Below are 27,984 nucleotides of genomic sequence, written 5' to 3' on the forward strand. Positions count from 1 at the left end.
ATACGCGTGTAACACCACTACCCAAGTCACTACCGGGTTTTCCCCATTTTTTTTTCTGTACGGTTGATTGATTGATTTGTGGGGTTTAACGTCCCAAAACCACTATTTGATTATGAGAGACGCCGTAGTGGAGGGCTCCGGATATTTCGACCACCTGGGGTTCTTTAACGTGCTCCCAAATTTGAGTACACGGGCCTACAACATTTCCGCCTCCATCGGAAATGCAGCCGCCACAGCCGAGATTTGATCCCGTGACCTTCTCCTGTACGGTCGCCAACCATCGCACACCACGGACACTTTACTGCCATACTCGCCAGATCCCTCCGAATGCAAGCCTGTCTCGGAAGCCGCTCAATACGCAGAAGAGTGCCGCAAGCTAGCCAAGCGGCTTACTACATCCGACCAACAGCGCAAGAAGGAGATCCGTGACGACGACCATCGTTCTGCACCAACGTTCGTTCCTGGAGCACTTGTATGGCTTTATGTACCGCCCTGCGCCCCTGGTGTATCACCCAAGCTACTCTCTAATTATCCTGGTCCCTACCGCGTGGTCGAGCGTACTTCACCAGTGAACTACGCCATTGAACCCCTCATGCCACCGAGCGACCGTCGTCGGCGTGGACGTGATATCGTTCACGTAAACCGACTGAAGCCCTACTTTGACCCGCTTGTCCCCACGTGTTAGATCGCCAGGATGGCTTCAATTTTTTCACCGGGGGTAATTGTAGTAAATAAGAAAGACGTTGATACCATCAGGTCAGCTATCATCAACACAAGAAAAAGGCACGAGATCGGCGATCAAGCACCGTCATCTGGGTCCGCCTACGTTGCTTTAGAGCTACCACCCGCTTGCTCAGTCCTCCAAAAAACCCCCTTTACAAAAGTAATATTCTTTTTTTAAAGAAAGCATCATACCAGGCAGTAGTCCAGTTAACTGGATAAATCATTATTAGCCACTGCAGCATGACCGCAGTTTCGTACAACAAATGGCAGCTAGTCATGCAGCAAGTTGCACATGTGCGCGCTCGCTGTACGCTGGTCTAGTCATTTTCCTTGAGAAATACCAGAGTGGCGGTTGAATGAAATAGCTCAGTTTTATCTCTAGAAAGTGCTACGAGTGACAACAAAGTGCTCGAGTGGTTTTTACTGCTGTATTGTGTGCACTGTGTTGGATTGAGCACCGATCGTTGGACATGGATTATGTCATCTGTGATGTGTTGGATCTGTTACTTAGGACAGGTAATAACCTCAGAGCCGAACCACGAGATTGAAGTAACTAGAAGAATAAGAATGGGGTGGAGCACATTCGGCAAGCACTCCCAAATTATGACAGGTGGATTACCACTATCCCTCAAGAGGAAGGTATATAACAGCTGTATCTTGCCGGTACTTAGCTACGGAGCAGAAACCTGGAGACTTACAAAGTGGGTTCAGCTTAAATTGAGGACGACGCAGCGAGAAATGGAAAGAAAAATGGTAGGTATAACCTTAAAAGACAAGAAGAAAGCAGAGTGGATTAGGGGACAAACGGGGGTTATGGATATCATAGTTGAAATAAAGAAGAGGAAATGGACATGGGCCGGGCATGTAGCACGTAGACAGGGTAACCGCTGGTCATTAAGGGTAACTAAGTGGATTCCCAGAGAAGGAAAGCAGCTTAGGGGGAAGACAGAAGGTTAGGTGGGCAGATGAGATTAAGAAGTTTGCAAGTATAAATTGGCAGCAGCAAGCACAGGACCGGGTTAACTGGCGGAACATGGGAGAGGCCTTTTTCCTGCAGTGGACGTAGTCAGGCTGATGATGATGATGATGATGTGTTGGATTATGTGTCGATTGTGGGACATGGATTTTGTCAACTGTGGTTCTACCATTTGGAGGTAAGTTTTGCACCTATATATTGTTACGATGCAGTGAACAAGGCCCCATTGTCGTAGACTAATCGAAGAGGAAGAAGCGGAAGAAGCGCGAAAGGCTGGCAGCCCTGGTTGTTCTCACCTACTTGTAAATATTGGTAATACACCCATTTCTTTCTTCTGTGTGCTTGTAATTGCCGTAACAAAGTGGTGGACGCGCTGGGTTACAAAGCGTCATACAACGGAGCTTTGCAGTGGTCGTCAAATTGGAGTTTCCGTGATGGAACACAGGACTGATCCCACGGCCACCTCTCCATCGGCCTCGGCAGCGCCTGCACCATCCACGGCAACGCCTCCACCGGCCCCACCCCCACCCACGTACGTGCTGATGTATCCGAAGCATCCAGGAACATTCTGTGGGACGAAGTTGATGTCGAGGACTGGATAGCCGACTACGAACGTAACAGTGCGCTCAACCGGTATGACCTGACTCTCATGCTGGCCAAGGTGCTGTTTCACCTGAAAGGCACGGCTAAAGTTTGGTACGAGAACCATGAGGAGGAGATCGGCAGTTGAGACACCTTCAAGGAGAAGCTTCGCGACTTATTTGGGAAGCCCATCGGTCGAAAGGCGGCTGCGAAGAAGGAATTATCTATACGTGCTCAGACGTCCACAGAGCCGTATATCTCGTACATACAGGACGTGCTGGCTCTATGTCGTAAAGTCGACAACGACATGTCGGAGTCTGATAAGGTTGGCCACATCCTCAAGGGGATAGGGGACGATGCGTTCAACCTGCTAATGTGCCGGAACTGTGTGACCGTCGAGGAAATTATTCAGGAATGCCGGCGTTTTGAACTGGCTAAAAGCAGGCGCATTTCAAGATAATTCACTCGACTGCCGAACAGCGCTGCGACGTCCTCCTGCGAAGATGGATTGACCTCTAGTCGGCAGTCTTCACCGGTGTCTGAAATCACGCAAATCGTCCGGCGGGAAATCGAAGCAATTACACTTGCTCTTCCCGCCAACGCCCAAATAGCTTCCGTTCAAGCTCGCCGCCTCGTCCCAGATCACCGCCCCAGGAACGGTCTTATCCACGCTCTCGTAATCCGGCCGAATGGAGAACTGCGGATAATCATCCGATCTGCTTTAACTGCCGCCGCATAGGTCATGTCGCACGGTATTGCCACAACTATTGGTCTTCGTCCCAAACCCAGTATAACACTGCTTGCTGCGCCAACAGCTACCGCCTTTTTCAGCCCCCTGCGCCGATCGCCAACAACTACCGCCGCTTTCCACCCTACGCCTTCGATGCTACTGATACGCAGCACAGCCGCTCACCGTCGCCTCAACGTCATCAGTCTCGTTCGCCGCCTGAACGTCGCCCGTCGTCCCCTCCTCCTCTACGACGACGCCCGACCTCCCCGCTCAATTCCCACCAGGGAAATTAAACGGTGCAGCTCTTAGAGGTGAAGCTGCATCCTCGATACCAACCTCAAATCCTCTCCTCGTACTGCCGACACGACGAAATTTGATCGACGTCAACGTTGACAGCCTGACTGTTTCTGCACTTATTGACACCGGTGCGCAAATTTCTGTGATGAGTGCCTGTCTTCGTCGCCGCCTGAAGAAAGTGCTTACACCGGCTGCTCCTGGCATCATACGTGTCACCAACGGAAGAAGTCTTGCCATCACAGGAATGTGCACCGCACGCATCACAATCGCCGATCACCCCACATCTGTTCTCTTTGCAGTTATTGAGTAGTGCCCCAATGACCTGATTCTTGGATTGGATTTCTTGTCCACTCATGCCGCTCTCATCGACTGTGCAACTGGCGTTCTCAAACTTGAACTGCCTCGACTTGGGGCTGTGCCGTCCTCACCGTCACACCGCTTGTGCGCTCTTGATTATGTTTGGCTGTCACCGCAAGCCCCCACGTTTGTGGCATTAACGATATCACCAGCTCTTCCTGACGGTGACTACTTAGTGTCTACAATAGTGGATGTACTCTTAACCCGAAGTGTTGCTATGCCGCATACCATTGTGACTATCGTGGACAACTACATTCAGCTTCCGCTCCTCAACTTTAGTAGTTTGAGCCAAGTTCTGCCGCAAGGTATTTCGTTAGCCCATGTTTCCCCACTTGATGCATGTAGCATCGTGGCATTAGACCCTGAAGACTCCTCATCTCCGATTGCAGCCAGCCGAGCAAACGCACCTACCGATGAAAGCACAATGATGATTGCCCCTGATCTTCTGCACAGTCCGAACGCCAGGTCATACAACGAGAAGTTGAGAAGATGCTCTCCAAAGGAGTCATAGAGGTCTCTTCAAGTCCATGGGCGTCACCTGTTGTTTTAGACAAAAAGAGGGATGGCAGTTGGAGATTTCGCGTTGACTACCGTGCCTTGAACAAGATGACCAGCAAAGACGTATATCCACTGCCACGAATCGGCGATGCCATTGACTGCCTTCTTGGCGCGCAATACTTTTCATCTATAGATCTGTGTTTGGGCTATTGGCAAATTTCTGTCGACGACTTTGCCCGAGAAAAAACAACCTTCGTCACACCGGACGGCCTTTATCAGTTCAAGGTTATGCCTTTTGGGCTGTGCAACGCCCTGGCAACCTTCGAATGCATGATAGACTCTCTCCTCCGTGGTTATAAATGGTCCATCTGCCTTTGCTACCTCGACAATGTGATTGTTTTTCCCCAACAATTGAAAGCCACCAATCTCGTTTGTCGACCATTCTAGCCGTTTTTCATTGAGCGGGGCTCCAGCTGAACTCGAAAAAAAGCAATTTCGGCCGACAAGAAATCACGGTCCTTGGTCATCACGTAAGTGCTGCTGGAGTCCAACCGGATCTTGACAAAATTAGCGCTGTGAAGAACTTTCCTCTGCTTTCTTCAACCAAAGATGTTCGTTGCTTTGTGGGCTTATGCTCGTACTTCCGACGTTTTATACGCAATTTCGCTAATATTGCACGACCACTAACTGATCTTCTCCAAAAGAACGCGCCATTCTCTTGGGGCCAAGACCAAGCATCTGCGTTTGCCACGCTGATCGACCTGCTCACTCCACTACCAATACTGGCTCACTTCGACCTGTCCACGACGGCTGAAGTTCGCACAGACGCCAGTGCTCACAGCATCGGCGCCATCCTCACTCAACACCAGGGAGGCCGAACGCGTGTTATTGCGTATGCCAGCCGCCTTCTCTCCACATCTGAGCGAAACTATTCCATCACGGAGAGCGAGTGTCTTGTGCTGGTCTGGGCTGTAGCTAAATTTCACCCCTACTTGTATGGCCGGGAGTTTTCAGTTATTACGGACCACTACGCTCTGCGTCGGTTGTCACTGCTCAAGGACCCAACTGGTCGCCTAGGTTGCTGGGCTCTACGTCTTCAGAAGTATAACTTCGACGTAATTTATAAGTCTGGCAGGTTGCACCAAGATGCTGATTGTCTCTCGTGCTATCCGGTGGACCCTGCTAGCCTCGCTGTCCATGCGAGCGATTCGTGTGTGCTCGCCATATCTGATTTGCGTGACATCAGTACAGAGCAGCGCCGGGACGCAACCCTCAAGACGGTCATTGAGCGAATATCTTCAGGACATTCCAACCCATCACTCCGTCAATATGTCTTCCGCAACGAAATTCTGTATCGTCGCAACATGAAGCCTGATGGCCTGGAATTTTCGCTAGTTATTTCCTGACCCCTACGTGCGACCATTCTTCAACATCTGCATGATGCTGCGACGGCAGGACACCTGGGGTTTTAACGCACCTATCATCGCGTGCGGCAACAGATCTTTTGGCCTGGCCTGTATAAATTTGTGCGCCCCTATGTCGCTGCTTGCGAGCACTGCCAGCATCTCAAACGTCCTGCTCTCCGTACGGCTGGCCTGCTCCAACCTATCGACATTCCCCCGGAACCATTATTCCGCGTCGGTCTCGACTTGCTCGGTTCTTTCCTGACGTCCGTGTCAGGCAACAAATGGATCGCTGTCGCAACTGACTATGCGACAAGATACGCTACAACTCGTGCCTTGCCAAGTAGCTGCGCTACAGACGTCGCAGACTTTCTACTGAATGACGTCATTCTGCGGCATGGGGCTTAGCGCCAGCTTCTGATGGATCGTGGCCAGAACGGAACGGTCTTACGGAGCACCTCAACCTAACTCTTACAGACATGTTGTCCACGTACGTCTCTTCTGACCACCATGACTGGAACGCAACGCTCTCCTATGTTACGTTTGCATACAATTCGTCAAGGCATGACACCGCCGGCTATTCACCGTTCTTTCTTCTGTACGGCCGCAATTCTGCGTTGCCATTCAACACACTCTTTCTTTCTGATACTACCGAACCAACGGCGTATGTTCAGGACGTTGCTTCTGTAGCACGCGTCGCTCGCCAAATCGCGCACACTAGGCTCACCGCTTCTCAGGCCTCACAAAAAGTCCACTACGATGAATGGCACATTGATGTTGACTACCCCCCTGACTCTCTCGTCCTACTTTGGACGCCGCATCGACGTGAAGGCTTGTGCGAGAAGCTCCTCCCGCGATACACGGGGCCCTACAAAGTTCTCTGCAAGGTCCCCAACGTCGACTACCTCATCGCTCCCGTTCAACCACACTCGTCTTTTGCCACACCACCTACTGATGTTGTTGATGTGTCACGACTAAAACGGTACTACACTGCCAGTCCTGATTGACTTACCGGCGCCGTGACGCCGCTTCGTCCCTCCTGGGTGATGTTACGAGGCAGTGACCATGGCCCCACCGTCATAGATTAATTGAAGAGAAAGAAGCGGACTGAGTGCGCGAAAGATTGGCAGCCCTTGTGGTTCTCACCTACTTGTAAATATTAGTATTACACTCATTTCTTTCTTCCGTGTGCTTGTAATCCCCGTAAAAATACTTTAGGCACGTTTGTCCCGAATCTTTGTGCGCAATGTTTCTGCACGAGCAAACTGCATTACAGGCTGGTTCGGGCAAAAAGACTTTGTCTCCATATATATGTGCCGTTCTATGCTTGTGCCATTGGCGTGCATGTGTCTTTGAAAGTAACGCTAGTAATTACATATGTGCACATGAATTAATTTGATGTTTATTCAGAGTAGCTTAAGATAGATAAAACTAATTCTTGCTTCAATGTTGCTTAATAATTGTTGCAGTTTAAACTGCAAAGCCCATCAAACCTTTTCTAAAAAGGACCTTTGATTTACACTCTGCTAGCTGTTGTTTTGGGTGTATGTTAAAGGTGTATTGAACTGCTTTGCAAAGCCGTATTGATGCTGTTCATGTGGGTTGGGAGGTTATACTTTTGCTAGAATAGCGTTTTATATGTCAGTGTGGTTTCAATGTGCGCTCACTATACATGAACATATTCTTCAGGTGGTGTACAAGGATGTAAGACACTCATTTCACATCTCCAGATACATTTGTGCACTTGGTACAAGCGTTCAAATAAATGTTTTTAAAATTCAAAGCCATTTTCTTTGTCTGTGTTAAGTAATCTGTATGAATAGGCCCTGAAAAACTAGATGCCAACACGTATGCGACAGCATTGCGGTTAAAATCTGGACATTCTTTCAAGGCTTGTAACAAGCCATTTCCTGCTTAAAGTGTTTCCTTTCTCAGCTAAGAATATTTCCATTCCCAGCTGCATTATGGAACCTGGAAATTTTCCCAGACAGGGAAATTTTCCATTCCCAGCTGGGAATGTTTTCATTTCCTGCTGGATTATAGAACCTGTTAATTTTTCCAGGCTGGAAATTTTTCTATTCTCAGCTGGAAATATTTTCATTCTTTGCTCGATTATGGAACCTGAAAATATTTCCAGACTGGAAACCTTTCCCATTCTCATCTGGAATTTCCAGCCTGGAAAAATTTCCAGGTTCCATAACCAGCTGGGAATGGGAATCATTTTCACCTGGATTGAAATGAGCTGCTAGTAATAGCCCTATTGCAGATGACGTCTGCCGAATGCAAGTGCCTCCTGCTCCTCACTCACATGTTGTGGGCGCACATGCTCACAAGCTCCTCACAAGCTGTCATGAATCGCTTCGTAATCGTAATATGCAGGCGTTTTCTCTCTTTAGTGCTCTCAGCAGCTTCGGTGCATTGCGCCGGCGGCGCTGACTGATTGCACGCGCTTTTCCCGCCACAACAATGGAGAGCGCTTTGCAGAATTCGAGCAATGCTTCTTCAGGTGGGGTGGAAATATGTTGTGCCGAATCGCAACAGTGGTTGGGCAGATAGTTAATTCAAAAGTTCTTAGTGACCCGGTCAGGTTGGAAGTGTGGGCTCGCGCCATACCTAAAAAAGATCGTGAGCTGATGCTTCGTGAATAAATTTGTGAGAAGCACTTCTCGGACGGCGACTGCAATATGTGCCACGCCATGTTGCATGACACTGCATGAAATTCACGAAGATCTTTTTTTCAAAGCAATTTCCAGCAGTGTTGTAGTTCTGTAGTTGAACATCTGCATGTCATGAAGATTGCGTGGGTGCAATTCCTACCTAAAACGTGCCTAGAACAGAAGACATTTGCATCTTTCTTAATTTGGCAGTTACGGACAACACTGATTTTTTCCTTCCCAAGAAACAATGCCAAAGCCGGCCTTCCTGCAAAATAAGCTCTTTAACCCTGTCACATCGAAATTGGAACAGTTAGACGTGAAGCGCGAATGGCGAATCAGCGCGAAAGGTGAATCGGCGCAAAGTGGCTTTGATTGAAAGCGGAGTGAGAGCGACACACACATTTTTTTCTCGTCCCCTAGTGGAGTTTCACCAAAAAGGACGCATAAGTGCCGTGTCCAATTTCGAGACGTTTTCGAGGCACCCAAGCGAGTGCAGTTTCGGTCCTCAAGAGTTCTTGCTCCTTGGGCTGTCATCACTCGACAATTCTACCACAGACTTGCTGCCTCAAAGAATTGACAAGTTTTTTACACACAGAAGGCATTTACTAAACTTGCTGCCAAAAAGGCAATGTGTAGATTAGAGTGAGTACACATGCTTCTTGTTCATTTCTGAGCCACACCAAGCTTTAAAATTGTAGCAATACCAATTGCAAAGTCTGACCATCCAAGTGCATACATCGGCAGCCTTTCAGTGCATAATAAAGGCACTGTCAACCTACAGCCAGGATTCTGCTGCTGTGCTATTATTTTGTGCTGTTATCTCTAGACACACGAGGCAAGAATAACAGAGTGTCAGCGAAGAAGTCCGTGCCAATCAATTAAGGTATTCACCAAGAAAATGAGGCACAGGCATGGTTTCTGTGATATGGCATCTCCCATAGCAGTTTGTTCGATAAAGAAAATATTCGAAAGCATTAAAACCACACAGTGTGCAATAAAAAGGAAGTTCATAGACATGGAAGAAAGCAGAATGGCTCAGCGAAAAAACAGCAGCGGCTGATATTCTAATTCAAGTTAAGTGTATGAAATGCACCTGGTGTGGTCATGCAATGCACAAACACAAACAGTGAGGGAATGCATCCGAGGGTGGCCGCAAGTTAGACAAAGTGACAAAAATAAGAAGTTTGCAGGATGAAACAGGGTAGTCTCACACAAGGTGGACTAAAGTAGTGATCACTGGTGAGGCACTCATTTCGCAGAGGCTTAAGGTGCTGATTATCTCTGTCATGAATAATATAAGCAGTGACGCAAATGGGCTAGTATGTTATTTTAGTTTTTATTATTCAACCTAGCTGCCTTGAGTGGTAGCCTGAAGCCCATTCACGACGTTATATGACTGAGTGAAGAGGTTTGGTCACAAATATCCTTGAGAGAGAGCTCTGCAATGATTAGCTCACATTCGATAGACAAATGACCCTTTTACAAATTTGCAACCAAATGCAAATGCAACCACCCTCAAGTTAGATTGCAGATTGATAGCAGTTATAGGCAGCAGAAACCCATGGAATTAGTTCACCCATTTTTCAGGAGAGGATGTCCTCTCTAGCTAGCATAGTGATTTTCGCCAATTATACTTGCCAGCTGCAGGTCGAGGAGGCACTTCACGGTGCCGAGCCTGAGCATCACCAGTCTCCATGTTAACACGATGTTCGTGCAACTGCTCGTATTTGCAATTGCCTCGGCAGCCTTCTGGCCCATCCATCACTTTGTGCTCGACTCCCACAGATACGGTGAACCTGCACATACGTCAAAATTTCTTTATTGTGGATGCATGCGATGAAACACAAATGAGCACTTGTTTGAATGACACCCTGGCCGCACTAGGTATTGCTGCGACAATAGAGCAATGTTTTGAATGTTGTGTTTCCCTACACAACTTCAGACAACATTGTAAACTTTGATAATTTTCTAAATGTTGACATTTTTTTCCAGTGATGTTGATGAAACAGTACTAAAGAATGTTAATGCAATGCCGCCGCAAAATTATAAGCTCACTGTACGTTCAGTATTCACATCAAAACAGGCGCCTATGTACTTAGTAAGAAGAACATGCACACGAAAACGGTGCAGGTTACCTTAAAACCACAAGCTGTGTCTTTAAGCTGCGAAATACGGTTCAAACTTTCTCGGCCACAATCACAATACCTTCTATTTTACACATTTTTTTTATCTTTCAATTTTCGTGACTTGCCACCACTCATAAGCATTTACTGAAGCACAAGCGAAGAATAAGCAAAAGAACTATTTGACAAATTAACCACAGCACCGTGACTTAGCATGCTGACTTCCTCGATTTGGGCTCGTTCGTGATACAGCACACGATGCAATCGGTACCGTGTCTTGATGATCGTCCCTTAAAATGAACAGCATGCAAAAGTTGCGGCCACGGCTTTCTCTTTTCTGCATTATTGTAGCCTGTTGCCACATTTGCGAAGTGAAAACAAAACTGCCTTTCCAATATAGCGCGACCAGCAAGATTTTTTACTGTTATTCAAAGATTTATTCATTGACAACCAGGCAAAGTATCTGTTACGTGTGATAACACACAAAATATATTTTATAACCTGTTTATTTCAGAATAATTTAGGGTAAACAATGCCATCAATTTTAAAAGTCAACTTATGGGCATTTTGGAGGTCATCATTGTGCTGTTTGCGCGCAAAGGAAGTTTGAGACACCATCTCGGAAATGATGTGGGTGCAGCCGACTAAGAACGAACCCACTCAAGCCAACAGAAGCAACTGTTGAGCCTTACTTTTTTATTTGAAATTTTTATGAGCTTATGTTTCAAGCAGATGCCCACATTAAACATTGTAACGAGCCAATAAAGCGGCACAGTCAACGCCAGTCCTATGCCACCTACTCTGCCGACAGGGACAGGGTCGACCAGTACGCTTTCCGCTCTAAAACACGTTTTTCACCTCTTTTGTGAACTACCCGCCATGCTGGCTATTTTTCTTATTTCGTGTGAGCACGAACTTTGAGGAAAGGTCTTCGGTGATGGCTCCCTGCAGCTCAGTTCAGTTCAGTTCAGTTTATTACCTTAAAGGCCCCCCTTTCTAGGAGGGGCATTACATAAGGGGTGGGGTTTTATTTAGGTTAACAATAAGCAGTAAGAGTTGTTTTAGCATTGAAGATGATCAACAATACGATCTTGAAAGGCAGATGATGAAGCGATGTTGGCGATGTCCCGGGGGAGGCCGGGACATCGCCATTAGGAAAAGTGGCGAGTCCTTATTTTTTTTTTATTTGTCGAGCTCTGTTTGTTGAATTTCTGAACTTTCACCAACTCCTTGTGTGTCATGGAGCTTGCGGAGCGTCGAGCGGTTAATCATACTCTGCGAATATGTAGTCATACAATAAAATCGTGACCCAATTAATGGCAGCTAATTAGGGTAAAGAGACACTGACAACACCGACGTCATGTGAACGGAATTCGATTTTGCGCGCTGTGGATTGATATCCGCATAGAGACATGTGAAACCCGAAATGGGGATATGAATGTGTCAAGAAAACGCTCTTAACAGTGCAACCACATATAAGTATGTACGTACATAAATCTCTGAGCCAGTTCACTACTATATGCATTGAAGTTCTTCAGGGTCGTTCACCTGCCTGAGTAGCACACATTGGGGGCAAGTGGTTTTCAAATAGGAGAAAAAAAAAAAAGAGAAAAGTGAGCCCCGCAACTGTCTGCAGCTAAGTGCGACACCTCAGCATTAGCTCGAAAGGAAATGGAATAAGGAGGGATTAAATGGGCAAGAGAGAAAAGTAAAGATTGAGTAATGTTAAAGATTGGGACACGGTTGAAGCAGTCCAAGGACGGAGCACCGCTCGGCGTGAGCTATACAGGACCATGAGTTCATGAACGGCGGGCCAATTGACAAGAGCTACACTGGCGTCGGAGATTGCGGACAACACAACCGTGCAGCACAGAATCTACCAAGCAAGTTCGTTGCACGCATTGACGCAGAACGTTTGTAGTGTGTGTGTAGTGTTCTGTGATCGTGCTCTATTGGCGGCGTCGCAATGACATGTCTCAAGGGAGTGACATGCCCATAAAGCCAATAGATTTGAAAATTGGACGTATTGATAGCGCTGTCTGGATTCTGGTGGCCATTGTGAAAAGGTTAGAAAATTACTATTTTAGTTGCAACTGAAATAATAACTAAGAATATTGTTTGTATAACTTATAGCTGCGTATATAATGAAATAGGTTTCAAAAGCACCAGTGTTTCGATATGGCGGCTGGCCTTCCACATAGCAGACGACACCGTCGTCTTCTGATTCTGCATCATGGCTGACCCTCGCTCGTTAGAGCAACCCCTTTTCTCTCGTTTCCATATAGTACAATGCAATACACTACTCACTGGAAACTCACAAGTATCTTGCATGCTTACTTTATTAAGTGAGTGATGCTGCATACAGGCCGAGCAAAACGACAACGCTGAACACACAAACTTGCAGCAATATACTGTTTTATTGCGAGTCGATGAATTTTTACATCAAATAATGGCCATGTAAGTAATGTTTGTATGCATTGAGGAACAAAGAAGGCAATGTCATAACTAATAAGGATAGGATAGCCAAGGTGGCGGAGGAGTTCTACAGGGAGCTCTACAGAAGCCAAAACAACCAGGATGATAATGTGAGAATAATAGTACAGAGAACTTCGACATCCTACCAGTAACGACAGTTGAAGTAAGGAAAGCCCTAGAAGGAATGCAAAGAGGCAAAGCTGCTGATTAGAATAAGGCAACAACGGACCCCCTGAAAGATGGGGGAGAAATTATGTTAGAAAAATTGGCCACCTTATATATGAGGTGTTTCTTGACCAGAAGGGTACCGAAATCAGGAAAGAATGCCAACATGATCCTAATTCATAAAAAATGAATATTTCAAGGTCTTGAAAAATTACCGGCCAATCAGCTTATTGTTCATTTTATACAAACTATTTACAAAAATATTAGCTAATAGAATTAAGGCGGCATTAGAATTCAATCAACCAAAGGACCAAGCAGGATTCCGTAGAGGCTACTCCACAATTCATCATATTTATACTATCAACCAGGTATTCATTTTCTACAAACTATTTACAAAAATAATAGCTCATAGAATTAAGGAGAGACTAGAGTTCAATCAACCAAAGGACTAAAAAGGATTTCGTACAGGCTACTTTACAACACAATATTCATACTATCAATCAGGTAATAGAAAAATGTGCAGAACACAACCAACCCCTATACATAGCCTTCATAGTTTACGAGAAGGCATTTGACTAAGTTGAGACATTTGCAGTAATGCAAGCACTATAGAATCAGCGCATCGAAAAACCCTACAAAAACATACTGGAAGACACCTACAGTGGATCCACAGCCACCATAGTTTTCCATAAAGAAAGCGACAGGACACCAATCAAGAAGAGTGTAAGGCAGGGAAACACCATCTCTCCAATGCTATTCAATGCGTGTTTACAGGAGGTTTTCAGGACCCTAAATTGAGAAGAGTTAGGGATAAGAGTTCATGGAAAGTATCTTAGTAACTTGCGATTGGTCTGTAACTCAGCAGATACATTACAGCTCATGATTACTGAACTGGACAAGAAAAGCAAAAAGTAGGTCTGAAAATTAATACGCACAAAATCAAACTCTCAGCAGAAAACAGCACTTTGCGTTAGATGGAGAGACGCTGGAAGTTTTAAAATAATATGTCTACTTAGGACAGGAAGTAACCACCGAGCTGAACCATGAGAGTCAAATAACTAGAAGAATAAGGATGGGACGGATCACATTCGCCAAGCATTCTCAAATCATGCATAGTAATCTGCCACTAACCCTCAAGAGAAAGGTATATAACAGTTGCATCTTGCCAGTACTCAGCTATGGAGCAGAAACATAGCGGCTTACAAAGCGGGTTTAGCTCAAATTGAGGACGACGCAGTGAGCGATGAAAAAAAAAATAATAGGTGTAACCTTAAAAAACAAGAAGAGAGTAGAGTGGGTCAGGGAATAAACCGAGGTTATATTATAGTTGAGATCAAAGAAGAAATGAACATGGGCTGAGCCCGTAGCACGTAAGCAGGATAGCTGACGGTCATCAAGGGTAAGTGACTAGATTCCCAGAGAAGGAAAATGCAAGAAGGGGAGACAGAGTGTTAGATGGGCCAATGAGATTAAAAAGTTTGCAGGTATAACTTGGCAACAGAAAGCACAAGACCGAGTTGATTGGTGGATCACAGGAGAGACCTTTACTCCGCAGTGGGATAGTTAAGGAGCAACTGATGATGATTATGAAGTAACATTTTAGCATGTACACAGTGAACAGTATCCCAGCATCAGTGTTAATGTGCAATTAAGGTACGTACTACGCATAGAGCCAACACAGATGCCCGGAGCACTGAAGCTGTCCAGCGCTGGCTGATAAATCTACCACACTCCACGAGACCTTCGCTGGAGTAAGTAAAGGTTGTGGGGGTGCTGACACCCCCCCGCCTGTAAAGTTGTCTGCGCCGCGTGGCGCACGTGTCTCGCCCCAAGGCTTTATTTTGGTGGTGACCACCGCCAGGCGATAGATGGCGTTGTGTTCGCTTTGAGTACCACTGTTGGTAGAGTGGTAGCGCCGGCGGTGGCCCCTGGCGGAAGGCAGGCCTTGGTGGTGGGCGAGCGTTGAGCGAGCTTCTTCTGCGCGTGCCGGCTGCCGCGAACGGTTGTCTGTCGCAAGGGCCCCCGGTGCTCGGCACCGCGGGCTTCGCCCCGGGGTCCCACGTGGAAAGTCAGGCGTTGGCGACGCCGCCTTGGGTATGTGCTAGTGTGTTGGGTGTGTTAGTGTGCGATTATTATGTTATTGTGTGTTTAGTGTGTCACTGCATTATGTTGTTTGTATGGTAGCATGTTAATTAAAATTGATGTATCATTCGGCGGACGATATCGTCGTCTAAATTAGTTAATAAATGTATGTATGTTGTGTGCTATTGTACCGACCGCGTCTGCTGTGTCCGTTCACTCTAAGAGCGTGGCGTAGCGAGGAGCTCGTTCGCCTCGCCGAGACCCCACACTGGCTGCCCAACGCGGAGCTCTTGGAGAATCGGACGACAGTTTTTGCGGTTCAGTACGGGGATTTTGTTAGAGCCGGAGTAAAGTAGGCCTAGGGGGGACTCTTTGCTAGCGTCGGTGGTGTGCTTTGTTGAGAAGCGAGGAGATTGGTTTTGTAACGTGTTTCAATTTGTCGGCAAGTTGACTTTCTATTTATTTATTTTTTGCTCGCAAGTGTTGTTATTTTTTGTTGTTAGTTTTCAAAAACGTTGTTGAATTAGGACGAGAGCCATGCAGTTCGCATCCTGGGGTGAGCAAGGCCTAGAGCACGTGGTTTGTAGGCCAGGCCCGAAGCGAGTGAGTACGGAAGCCTCGTGGGTGGTCCGATTTTCTGTGAATAGCTTCTTCTATCTCTTTGGGCTCAGGGAGCCGGGCGTCGTTGCTGACTTGTATTGCGGCTCGACGCCGAGGCATCGTGACACCGCCCGGGGCGGTGGAAGCCGATCGCTCGGTAAGCTGCTGTGTGCGGCGAGCGATAGGGCCACCTCAGAGTGGACGTCTCCTCGCGGCTGCCTCTTCTGCGCCTAGGCTGGGTGCTAGGTGGATGCCAGTTGTTGCCGAGCGACTCATTAGGCCTAAGGCTCTACGCAGCCGCCTGTCGCACGTGGCACAACTAGGTGGATCGTGGCGTTGAGGTGTTGCGCTCCGCTTCCCTCACTTTTTTTTTTCTTGTGAGCACGAGTTAGGAAAAGTGACTTTTGTTTTATTTTGATGGGCGTCTCGGCCGCCACCGATGTATTAGCTAGCAGTACTGACCACCGTACCACGTAGCCGAAAAGCCTGAAGCTCCCTCCCCTAAACCGCGCTCCTTTGTTTCTTTCAAGTTTTGTTTTTTGTTGATGTATTCAGCGGGAGGGATGTCATCTACAACCGGCTGTCCTGCACATCGTCAGCGTCGTTGGCCAGGAATGCGGTCGTGGGGTCGGGCGATGGAGATGCCTGGGACCTGCGCAACTGCCTGCAGTCCGGCGCCCTCGCGAGTGCTGGTCGCAACTGGAAGACGTGTCGGCGCTAGCGACGGATCGTCGCGCCGACAGCAACGTTGCTGTTGCAGGGCCGGTACTGAGGTGAAGTCTAGCCGGACAGTGCAGCAGTGTCGACTGGCGGCGGTGTCGTGGAGCAAGGACATTATGGTCGTGCGATCTCATTTTTTTGTTAAAGCTTGTGTAGCTAATTTTTGATTTCGGGATATGGTTTGATTTAGGGTTGGGGGAATGTGGGGGTGCTGACACCTTCCCTCTGTAAAGTTGTCTGCACCGCGTGGCGCACGTGTCTTGCCCCAAGGCTTTATTTTGGTGGTGACCACCGCCAGGCGATAGATGGCGTTGTGTTCGCTTTGAGTACCACAGTTGGTAGAGTGGTGGCGCCGGCGGTGGCCCCTGGCGGAAGGCAGGCCTTGGTGGTGGGCGAGCGTTGAGCGAGCCTCTTCTGCGCGTGCCGGCTGCCGCGAACGGTTGTCTGTCGCGTGGGCCCCCGGTGCTCGGCACCGCGGGCTTCGCGCCGGGGTCTCACGTGGAAAGTCAGGCGTTGGCGACGCGGCCTTGGGTATGCGCTAGTGTGTTGGGTGTGTTAGTGTGTGTTTATTATGTTATTGTGTGTTTAGTGTGTCACTGCATTATGTTGTTTGTATGGTAGCATGTTAATTAAAATTGATGTATCATTCGGCGGACGATATCGTCGTCTAAATTAGTTAATAAATGTATGTATGTTGCGTGCTATTGTACCGAACGCGTCTGCTGTGTTTGTTCACTCTAAGAGCATGGCGCGGCGATGCGCTCGTTCGCCTCGCCGAGACCCCACAAGGTATATCCAGGGGTGCAAGAGCCAAAATAGAATTCAGAGCAATTTTTGAAGCAGTAAAATGTTACTTTTGGAGCACTAAAACCCAAATTTAGAGCAGGTTACAGAAAAAAGGACATCCATTATTTATCATGATAGACCGAGTTTGAAGCAGTATAAAACAGAGTGCTTAAATAAAAAGATATATATGTAGAAGCCATTCCACCACACTTCAGTGACCATGAGCAACACTTTTTTAAAAAAAGTGTTTTACCACGCTACTCAGCAAACAATGATAAAGCAAACAATGATAAAGTCCACATTAGCATTTGCCACCCCCTAAATGTCTTTGACAGACAGCGAATTGAAATGTGGCTCTGCCAAGCTGGGAACCGTGAAATTCAGGAGAATCGTAAAACCAAGGAGAGAAGGTGGGGAAAAAAAATTACTGGAGCACAATTTTTTTAGGGCAGCAGAAATGTTCCTCAATGATAAAAATATTTGCCAGTAACTTTGCTTAGACATCAGCGATCATACCAGCATTCTTATTTATGCAGCGCATGCATGCATGAATAATTGAACAAAATGGGCTGTGTCCAGTGGCGTAATTGCGTAACTGTTGCGAAATTGGGTATGGTTTGGGTACGGTTGGGCACGAGATGCGAGCATTTGGCACAAGACGCGAAAATGTGCAGTGGCAGGTCGACGACACCACCGTCACCAAATTAATGAGCAGGTGCAACTATAAAATGCTCCGCATTTAAAAAACAATTTAGAACAGCAACTCCTCCCCCCACCCATCTCCTCTTTTTTTTTTTTTTTTTCTCTATGATGGCGGTTGTGCGTTGTGCACAACTTCTCGGCTTGATTGCAAGGCGTGTTTGACAAGATCAAGTAAGAGCGGCATGCGCCCATTGGCTGGGCACCGGATATCTATTGGTGGGATGACGCAAGTTAGAGACGGAAAAATTTTTTTGTGTGCCGTTGTGGCAATCAAATGGTGGCTGGCAATGCCAGCGTTCACAGCAGATCGAGCTTGTTCGCGTGCGAAAAATGCGGCATACGCTTTAAGCTTTACTTCCTAACATGGCATTACCGCATTTACTGGCATGAAAATTATTATCTCCTGCGAAGGGTTGCTGCCTACGGCTATGCAGTTTTGTCTTGAAAGTAAGAGAGAGAAATAATGTTAAGGCATCCCGCCATAGGTATCAGCTGCAGTCTGTGGGCCGATGGGCGCGCGGCATTGTTACTTTATCTGGTGGATAGCGTCTCGCAAGTGTCCTTGCCTATCTAGTATATATCTTACACCGTGTTTTAGGGTTAGGATTTGCGCATTTGGATTGATGATGCAAACTGTAGGTGGCCAACGTGGTCTTTATTTGTCCCTAAATGAAGACCACGTACCTGAGGCTGCTCGGGCATTTTGGCACTGGGTAGTCCAATTTCATTTCAACGAATTTCATGGTTTTGCCGCAGCTCGACGTAACAATGAAGCATTGTATCAAATTGGTGCAATTGGCCGAGCTGTTGCACCCTTGGGTTGACTTCTAACGTTCCTGCACTTCTGTAGTTCAATATGTCATAACATCTCGTTGACAGTACTCGGGAAACATTCTGTGATTAATATCAACATATATTTGTGCCTTTCATGACCAGTGCAGCGCAACTGTTTGTTTTTGGGTTCGTGCTGCCAGGTAAAATGGGTCGCTTTCCAATCTTTGACGTGTTCCCACTATTCATGCTTATAAATGGCTAAAATTAAATGAGAAGCAGTTTTTTACGCATAGCATTCTCATGTCTTACAAATAAAATCTCGAAAAAAAATGCGATAGTGTTGGAGTGTCGTCGTTTCGACGAGGGCAACACCTGAGGCCCAAACAGGAAGCTCACAACACGCCACTGGCTTGCATACCTCCCACAGATATGAAGAGGTCAAGGGTGAAGAGCTCGATTGATGAAGTGTCATCTTATGAGAGACAGCGGCGTATAGCCAAAAATGTACAAAATGAGCTCGAAGCCAACTACTGGTGACATGAGTATCATTCACACCAAGAGCTACACTTTCACTGTTTTTGTGCACATTGTTAAAAGGCTGTGAATTGTACACGACTTTTCGAAAAAATATATGTCTGCATTGTAAAGGTGACATCAGTTAAGAGTGCTATTTCTTAGGTGATTTGAAAAATCGTTCTTGGAAGCGTAGCACAACTGAATACAGAACAAAATAAGGCACAGACACACAAACTGAAGCACTCTAGTGACTGGCTTTTATTAGAAATCCGCCGTACACACACATGTATATATATATATATATATATATATATATATATATATATATATATATATATATATGTATTATGACTCGGTTGTAACGAGGTTTATTCGTCGTGAACTCGGGAACGAACAAGCGCAACGGACCCGACAAAGAAGCGCTCGTGCCAAGAGGATGATGATTGTCAGCCAGAACATACGATGATGATTGACTGCTGTTCAGATGAGGATGAAGCGCATAATAGATGCCTACAGTGATTCCCCCCCGGTGAAGCAGCCAGCCTGGCCGCTGCGGGCGGGTAGTCAAGGTGACGAGGAACGTCGTGTGAAAAGCTTCATGCGGGAAACGTGTACAATTTCGGTGCTGCGGTAACGGCGGTCAGTTGGCACGACAAGAGGCGTCACACGATAGTTGACAGGTGAAGTCTGCTCTAAAACAACATATGGGCCGATGAACCGAGGCTGGAACTTGTCGCAGAGACCAGGTGTGCGAATTGGTGTCAATAGCAGCACCTCGTCACCCGGTCGGAATGATACCACACGATGAGAGGTGTCGTAGACGGCCTTCCTTGCTTGTTGCGTAGCTTCCGTGTTCATACGAGCGCGCTGGCGGCACTGGGCAAGGCGAGAAATATATTCTTCGCAAGAAGATGGTGATGTAGGGCCATTGCTGGTGAAGAAGGAAACATCGATAAAGAAAGTAGGTGAACGTCCGTAAACGAGATAAAACGGTGAGTAGCCTGTTGTGCGCTGAACAGTGGTGTTGTAGGCGAAAGTGAGGAACGGTAGAAGTTTATCCCAGTTTCTGTGATCCGGTTGAATGTATACGGCGATCATGTCGGCAAGGGTTCGATGAAATCTCTCGGTCAGACCATTTGTTTGAGGATGGTAGCTAGACGCCATCTTGTGTGTGGTACCAGAAACGCGAAGAACTTCACCTAAAAGCTGTGATAAGAACACTTTTCCACGGTCACTCAGAAGTACACGAGGTGCACCATGACGTAGTATTATGGCCTGAAGGACGAAGTCAGCAACTTCCGATGCTGAACCAGCAGCTACTGAAGTTGTCTCGGCGTAGCGTGTCATATGGTCTACGGCGGTGACTATCCATCTATTTCCAGCACCAGTAACAGGAAGGGGTCCATAAAGATCGACGCCGACGACCTCGAAAGGTGTTGTAGGGCACGTCATTGGCTGTAACTGACCAGCTGGGGGAGATGTCGGAAGTTTGCGAATTTGGCATGGAGAGCAGGAACCCACGTACTTTGCTACGCTGGTAGAAATCCCAGGCCAATAAAAGCGGCTTCGAATGCGGTCGTAGGTTTTGTGAAAGCCTAGGTGGCCAGCAGTCAAATCGTCATGAAAGGCGTTAAGTACATGATGTTGAAGAGCGCGTGGCAGAACAGGTACCCAGCGTTGGCCGTCAGGATGATATATGTGACGATACAGCACACCGTCCTGAAACTTGAAGTGCTCGAGTTGTCGACGAAGGCGTGCATTGGGTGGACGCGTAGCTCCTGAAAGGTGGTCTATAATGCGCCGACAATACGAGTCAGCCTGCTGGCGAGAACTGAAGGGTTGTTCATCGTCGATTGGTGGTTGGTAGAGCGAGGCGAGCAAGGCAACAGAAGTGGGAGTCACGTCCGCACTGGTGTCGTTGGAGGTGGCAGCTGGAGTGTCGAACGACGCCGTAGGTAGTGGGCAACGAGAAAGAGCGTCGGCGTCTTGATGTTTTTTGTCCGATTTATAAATAATCTCAAACTGATACTCCTGTAGGCGTAAAATCCAACGACCCAAGCGTCCGGACAAGTTCTTCATTGTAGAAAGCCAGCATAAGGCGTGGTGGTCCGTTACGATGGTGAATTGACGGCCGTACAGATAAGGACGGAACTTTTGTATGGACCAAACCACAGCGAGGCACTCCTGCTTAGTGATGGTATAGTTTTTTTCGGTACAAGTTAGCACTCGGCTAGCATATGCGATGACCCTCTCCCGTCCAGAGTTATCGCGTTGGAGGAGAACAGCACCTATACCGCAGGCGCTGGCGTCGGTATGCAGGAGTGTTGGGGCGGTGTCATCAAAATGGCAGAGTACAGGCTCTGACGTCAAAGCTTTCTTCAATAGGTGAAACGCCGACTGACATTCCTCGGACCACACAAAGGGTGCATTAGATGCAAGTAGTTTGTGAAGTGGCGCAGCTATTGAAGCGAAATTTTGTATGAAGCGACGAAAATATGATGCGAGGCCAAGAAAACTTCGCAAATCCTTAAGTCTTGTGGGGCATGGAAATCGAAGGACGGCAGCGATCTTTTCGGGGTCAGGGCAAATACCGTCCTTGCTGATGACATGACCGAGAACCTTGATGGATTTGGTGGCGAAACGGCACTTCTTAGTGTTGAGCTGCAGACCCGCACCGGCGAGGTATGTTAGGACGTCATCCAAGCGGCTCAGGTGCTGAGAAAACGTTGATGAAAAGATGATAATGTCATCAAGGTAGCAGAGACACGTCTTCTATTTCAGACCACGCAGGACGGTGTCGATCATGCGTTCAAACGTTGCGGGCACATTGCAGAGCCCGAAAGGCATCACGTTAAATTCGTAGAGGCCATCAGGGGTTGCAAATGCCGTTTTTTCTTTGTCGTCATCGTGCATGGGAATTTGCCAATATCCCGAACGCAAATCAAGGCTTGAAAAGTATTCGGCGCCTTGCAGTGAATCAAGGGCGTCGTCGATGCGTGGCCTGGGGTATACGTCCTTGCATGTGATGTTGTTAAGTGCCCGGTAATTAACGCAAAAGCGCACAGAGCCATCTTTTTTCCGTACCAAAACAACAGGGGATGACCAAGGGCTAGTTGATGGACGAATTATTTCTCGTTGGAGCATGTCAGCGACGTTTTCCTCGATGATTTTTCGCTCAGCGAGAGACACGCGGTACGGGCGGCGATGTACAATAGATGTTCCCTCCGTCTGAATGCGATGCGCTGCAGAGGTAGTTCGGCCCAACGTTGAGGAGCAAATGTCGAAAGAATCGGCGTGTTTTGTTAATAACGCAAGCAAATGCTGCGCCTGCATAGCTGTTAAGTCATCACTGATAAGAGCTGTGAAGGGAGAGGATGAGGCAGGCTTACTCATAGAACGGTCGTTGGTAGAGGCAGGGTTAAGTGGCGTGACGCTGACAGGCTCAGCATCCACAACACAGGCTACTGCAGTGCCCTCTGGCAGGAAAACTTTCTCTGGCATTTCATTCGTAGCAATGACGAGCGCGCAGCCATGGTGAAAGCGTACGACACCTGATGCAAGGGCTAAACCTTTTGCGACGCAAGTCGACGAAGGGGACACCAAGACGTCACCGTGGTCGATGTCCTTAGAGATCAGGGTCACAATTCGTTCTTGATGTGGCGGTAGTTCGAGATCTTCGCGAGCGAACAGGCGTAGAGGCTTGAAGACGCCTTCGTCGAACATGGAGTCCGTATTAGTTAGGTGCAGAATCCGTTCACCGCAACATATAGCGGCTGAAGAAGAAGATAGGAAGTCCCACCCTAGAATTAGCCGGTGAGAGCACAGGGTAAGCACAGTGAACTCGATGTAATGCAAAATGTCATCAATACACACACGAGCAGTACAAAGAGCAAAAGGGCGGATAGCGTTCCCCTGGGCTTCGACTAGATTGGGTCCATTATAAGGTGTCATTACTTTTTTTCAGGCGTTTGCACAAATCATACCTAATCACAGAAACTGTAGCACCGGTGTCCACCAAAGCGTCCACGAGAACTCCTTCCACCGTAACAGAAACCATGTTGAACGGGCGTGCTGGAGGAATATGAGTCCTACTGTTACATGCAGTTTCTCCTCCGAAAACTGCATCATTTAGTTTTCCGACCGGTTGTCAGTGGTAAACGAGGCTGGCCGAAGAGGAGAGGAAGAGCGACGGAAGGGCGAAGGTGATCGGCGTCGGCTTGAACGGTAAGTGTTCCGCGTCTCAGTCGACGCGGGTGGAGATGGAGACCGCTGCTGTCCAGATGAATAACGCCGAGCGTAAGAATCCCCTCTGGAAAAGTCCCGTTCGCACATGTCGTACCCGCGACGCTCGTCCTGCTGGCGCTTGCGGCAGAAGCACGATATATGGCCACGATATCCACAGTAAAAGCATGTTGGGCGAGACGGGCGCCAAGGCGGGTAGTAGAGGGCGTTCGGCACACCGAGAGATAGCGCACTCAAGTGGACTGACGGAGGGTCGGGTGGGATTGGCCGGAAGTGGACTGGTGGTGCAGCAGCAACCGGCGTGAATGATGGCAGCGGTGAAGTAAAGTTTACGTTGCGAGGAGGCGCGGCCGCAACTTGCGCGTACGTTGGAGGGCTAGACGGAGGTGTCTGGACGTAGGCTGGATTGGTGAATGATGTTAGTTCCTCCCTTACGATGTCACGGAGGGCCATGCTTGAAGGCTGTGTGACAGATGGAGAAGGTTGTGAGATGCCCATTGATTGAAGTTCTTCTCGTATGATCTCCCGTATCATGTCACGCAGGTCCCGGTCTGCGGTACGGTGTTCACTATTGCCCGACTGAAGGCGAACAGAATCAAGTTCGTCGAGACGCTGACACGTAGAGACGACGTCAGTGACAGTAGAAGGATTCTGGGCAACAAGGGCATTGTAGGCAATGCTTCCGATGCCCTTCAGGATGTGGCGCAGTTTGTCCGACTCGGACATCGAAGAATTGACGCGCCGGCAAAGCGCAAGGACATCCTCGATATAAGATGTGTATGACTCGCCGGGATGTTGTTGGCGAGTATCTAGGGCCCTCCTAGCAAGAGCGGATCGAACGGCTGGCGTGCCGAATACTTGGCGAAGCTGCTGCTTGAAGGCAGGCCAGTCGGTGAGGTCGATCTCATGGTTCAAGAACCATGTCTTGGCAACGCCCGTGAGATAAAGCGATACTCGGCGGAGCTTGTTAGAGTCGTCCCAGTGATTAGTTGCGCTTACCCGCTCGTAGTTATCGAGCCAGTCCTCCACATCTTCGCCGCGGAGACCAGCGAAGATCGGAGGGTCACGCTGGTGGTTTACGATGTAAAGAGGAGGGGCTTGCGGCGCAGTGACGGCTTGCGGCGCAGAGACGGGAGCAGAAAGGGCATCCACCCACTCACTCTGAGACATGTTGGCGGACTGAGGGTCCAAGCGGCGGCCTAAACGGAGCTCCAGCGAGTAGGCGTTGTAAGGAGAGGTACTGGGAACGTCAATCCACCTCCACCACGTATGACGACTCGGTTGTAACGAGGTTTATTCGTCGTGAACTCGGGAACGAACAAGCGCAACGGACCAGACAAAGAAGCGCTCGTGCCAAGAAGATGATGATATATATCATATATATGATATATATATATATATCGCTTTTTTGGCCACGTGACAATTTCAGCACACTAACAAATTCAAGAAAGCGAGTTCTTTTTCTCACAACACAATCGATGATGTGCTGACACATTTCTCTCCTTTGATGATTGTGGTTTCTGCTTCTGTAATTTTCCATTGTGCTTTGTGGTTGTTGATTATGCTACATTTTCAATTAACAAGTTCACAACTGCAATCATTGCAGTGCATGCGCAGGTGCCCATTTCTGTACCAAGCAAAGTTTTGCTTGTGCTCCCATAGTGATCATTAATAGATCAGCAAGTTTTGCCAATGCATTTCCTGCCACATATCAGAGGTAAACTGTCTACCACGCCTTCTGTGCATGACACAATTCAATATTGGTACTTTCTTTGGTACACTTTCAGCTTTTGAATGGCAGGGTCAGCCAGCTTACAAAGGTGGCTTACATTATCTGGTGCTGAAAAAATCACCTTTACACGAACCTGATTTGCTGCCTTCTTCAGCCCGTGCGAGACCTTGTGTATGTACGATACTGACACCTTGTCTTTTTTCCTAGATTCAGTGGCAGATTCGCCATCTGGGTAGCACACTTTTGGGTGGCACATTTTCATGCGCTTTTGTGCACTCAGATAGCAAACCTGCCACCACATCTAGGATAAAAGAGAAGATGGCAGAAATACTGTACATAATAATCGAGGTTTTACGCAGGATGAAGAAAGTAGCAGGTCTGGTTGGCATAAAAGTAATTTTTTTTCAGCACCCGACAAGCCAAACCACTTGTGTAAGCTGACCGAACTTGACATCCATAAGCCAAAAGAGTGCCAAAAAAAGCACCCGAATCCCTTCGTTGCCAGGCGCAGTATACAGTTTACCACTGACGTGATGGGAAATACATCAGCCAAATGGGCCAATGTATCAATGATCCCTGCAGGAGCACAAACAAGACTTAGCTCGGTCAGAAATGAGCACCTCTTCACACATTACAATGTTTGCAGTTTATTATGTAGCATAATCAGCCAAAACCATGCCATCAAATAGACGAAATGTGTCAGCACAGCTTCGATTGTGTTGTTCTTAAATTCTTCAGTCTGCTGAAATTGTCAAGAGACCAAAAAAGTGATAAATATATGTACGGCAGATCTTCAATAAAAACCAGTTGCTAGACTGCTTTTTGTCTGTGTACCTTTGTCACAGAACGAGCGCTAAAAACGGGCGCGCCGCCAAATTCTTGCGATAACGGGCGGGAGAAACGCCGCGAGGTCAAAAGAAAAAAAAAAAGAAAGCAAACGTCCAAGGCTCCCCGGGCGCGCGCTCTCCACGCAGAAGCGTGGCTTCACCGACGAACCTCCTCACCCCACAACGGCGGCCGAGCAAGCACTCGATTTTTCCAGAACGAAAGGGGCGTGGTCATACCGAGTTGACTCATCAGCCACGGAGGGCTTTCCAACCGTCTCGCCCTCTTCCCAGCCTTCGCTGCGTATCGCGCCGACGAAATGACGAGAAGCGTCTGGAATGTCGCGCGCAAGGTATTTAACCGAGCAGCCGAGATGAGAGATCAGGAGGAGACAGAAGCGAGCGCCAGAGCGCGTAGAGATTCCGCCGTGTAGTCGGCGAAGGTTTTGGTCCGTAGGGACGAAGCCGGAGATGAAGAGGATTTCCACCTGAGGGGTGAAGGCTCGGGCTACAGGCAAGAGCGTGTGTTTACCGCTATCGAGCGAAGACGCGTGGCAACAGCTGCGGGTGTGAAGCCGACGTGTTCCGGCGAAGAAGTTGAAGTTTGAAGAGTGGCCAATTGAAGACGGGAGGTTTTCTGGAAGAGAAACTTTGAGGGCTGCGGAACGACAACAACGCTGGACTTTGAGTGAGTGATTCTCGGAAGAGTATCATCTAGACTTTGGTTCCAAGAACTTTGGACTGAATAGGTTTTCTATCTCTTTAGTCTTTAAGTGTCTTGGTTGTTCAATGCATGCGACTGCATTGTAGTGCGTATTGTTGTCCGTGTCCGTTGTTTCAAGTGTGGCTGATTGTATTGTGTAGTACGTTGATTGATTGGTTTGATTGGTGACATATTGTATGCAACTATTGTGGAGTGTGCATTTTTGTGTATTGTTTTCGATCTGCCATTATTGAGAATATAATTTGTTTGTTTATCAACTCTCGGCCCTGACTTGTTCTTTGGGCCACAGCCGGCGTCCGCTGGCGCGCCAAAAAGGACCACTTCTAAATTGTCCACGCTTTCGTGGTGCGGTTCGGGGGGCCGATACTTCGGCTCTTGGAATTAGCCCGGCGATTGCCTCCCTAATTAACGGGACCGGTGTGACAACCTTCCTTTAGCCTATGTTTACTAGTTCTACCCTCCTATGAGTGATACCAACAGTTGATATAAAAACCCTCGACACCTTGCTAGCTTTTGTGAAGGGTTTTTAAAAAAAAAAAATGCGGACATGTTGATGGAACACGAATAATTATGATGGCCCTTGTGAATGGCTCCTGCTAAAACTAATGCATGCACATGATTCCATTTTTTTTCAGCACCCAAAGGACATCGGATTCTGCAAATGTGCCCACCAGGGAAGATTCATTGAACTACCTATATTACTAGTGACATTAATTTCAGAGACAACAAAGTGTTCCACGCAATGTGCTAACCTTTGATTGATTGCTAAGAGAGAGTAAGTGCACGGATATCTATTGGTTCAATATGACTACTATAATCAATGTGACTCAGAATATTTGTAAACAAGCATTTATATAAAATTATTTGTTTAAGCAATGTTGCCTTAACGGTGTGCATATTGTATCCCAACATTGTAATATTATTTAATGTTTAATCAATGTTATTTCGATAATTAAGCATTGTTGCAATGTTTCTCCGCGATGTCGCGGGAACGCTACGAAAGGCCGACATTACCCACATTGTAGCAACATTGAAAGGCAACAAATGGCAATGTTGCATGAATGTTTTGTTCCACCGGGGAATCAGCTGGGAGTAAAACATTGCACTTCCACAAAAGGAGGACTAGTATTTGGGTGCAGCATACATTGGCATCGTTCTCATACAGCTGAGAGTGATGGCAAAAAAAAAAGACAAAAGAGAGAGGAGTATGTCAGACAAAAGTAACAACCAGTAAATGCAGAAAAGATGCGGCCTTCGTAACTCCTGCAAATGTGCTACATGACATGCACTGCTTCT

General features: G+C 47.5%; 1 protein-coding gene across 5 annotated transcripts in view; it reads right to left on the minus strand.

Annotated features, from left to right (window-relative positions):
• tweek (transmembrane protein KIAA1109 homolog tweek) overlaps nucleotides 1–27,984 on the minus strand; it is a 1,194,469-nt gene that overhangs the window by 540,793 nt on the left and 625,692 nt on the right. For all 5 annotated transcript variants that reach the window (XM_075882507.1, XM_075882492.1, XM_075882501.1 and 2 more), the window contains one exon: nucleotides 9,862–10,019. In XM_075882507.1, coding sequence (XP_075738622.1) covers nucleotides 9,862–10,019 — 158 coding nt within the window. The remainder of the gene's footprint in view (nucleotides 1–9,861; nucleotides 10,020–27,984) is intronic.

The sequence above is a fragment of the Rhipicephalus microplus genome, chromosome 2 (assembly GCF_043290135.1).
Source record: "Rhipicephalus microplus isolate Deutch F79 chromosome 2, USDA_Rmic, whole genome shotgun sequence".
In the NCBI taxonomy this organism is placed as follows: Eukaryota; Metazoa; Arthropoda; class Arachnida; order Ixodida; family Ixodidae; genus Rhipicephalus; species Rhipicephalus microplus.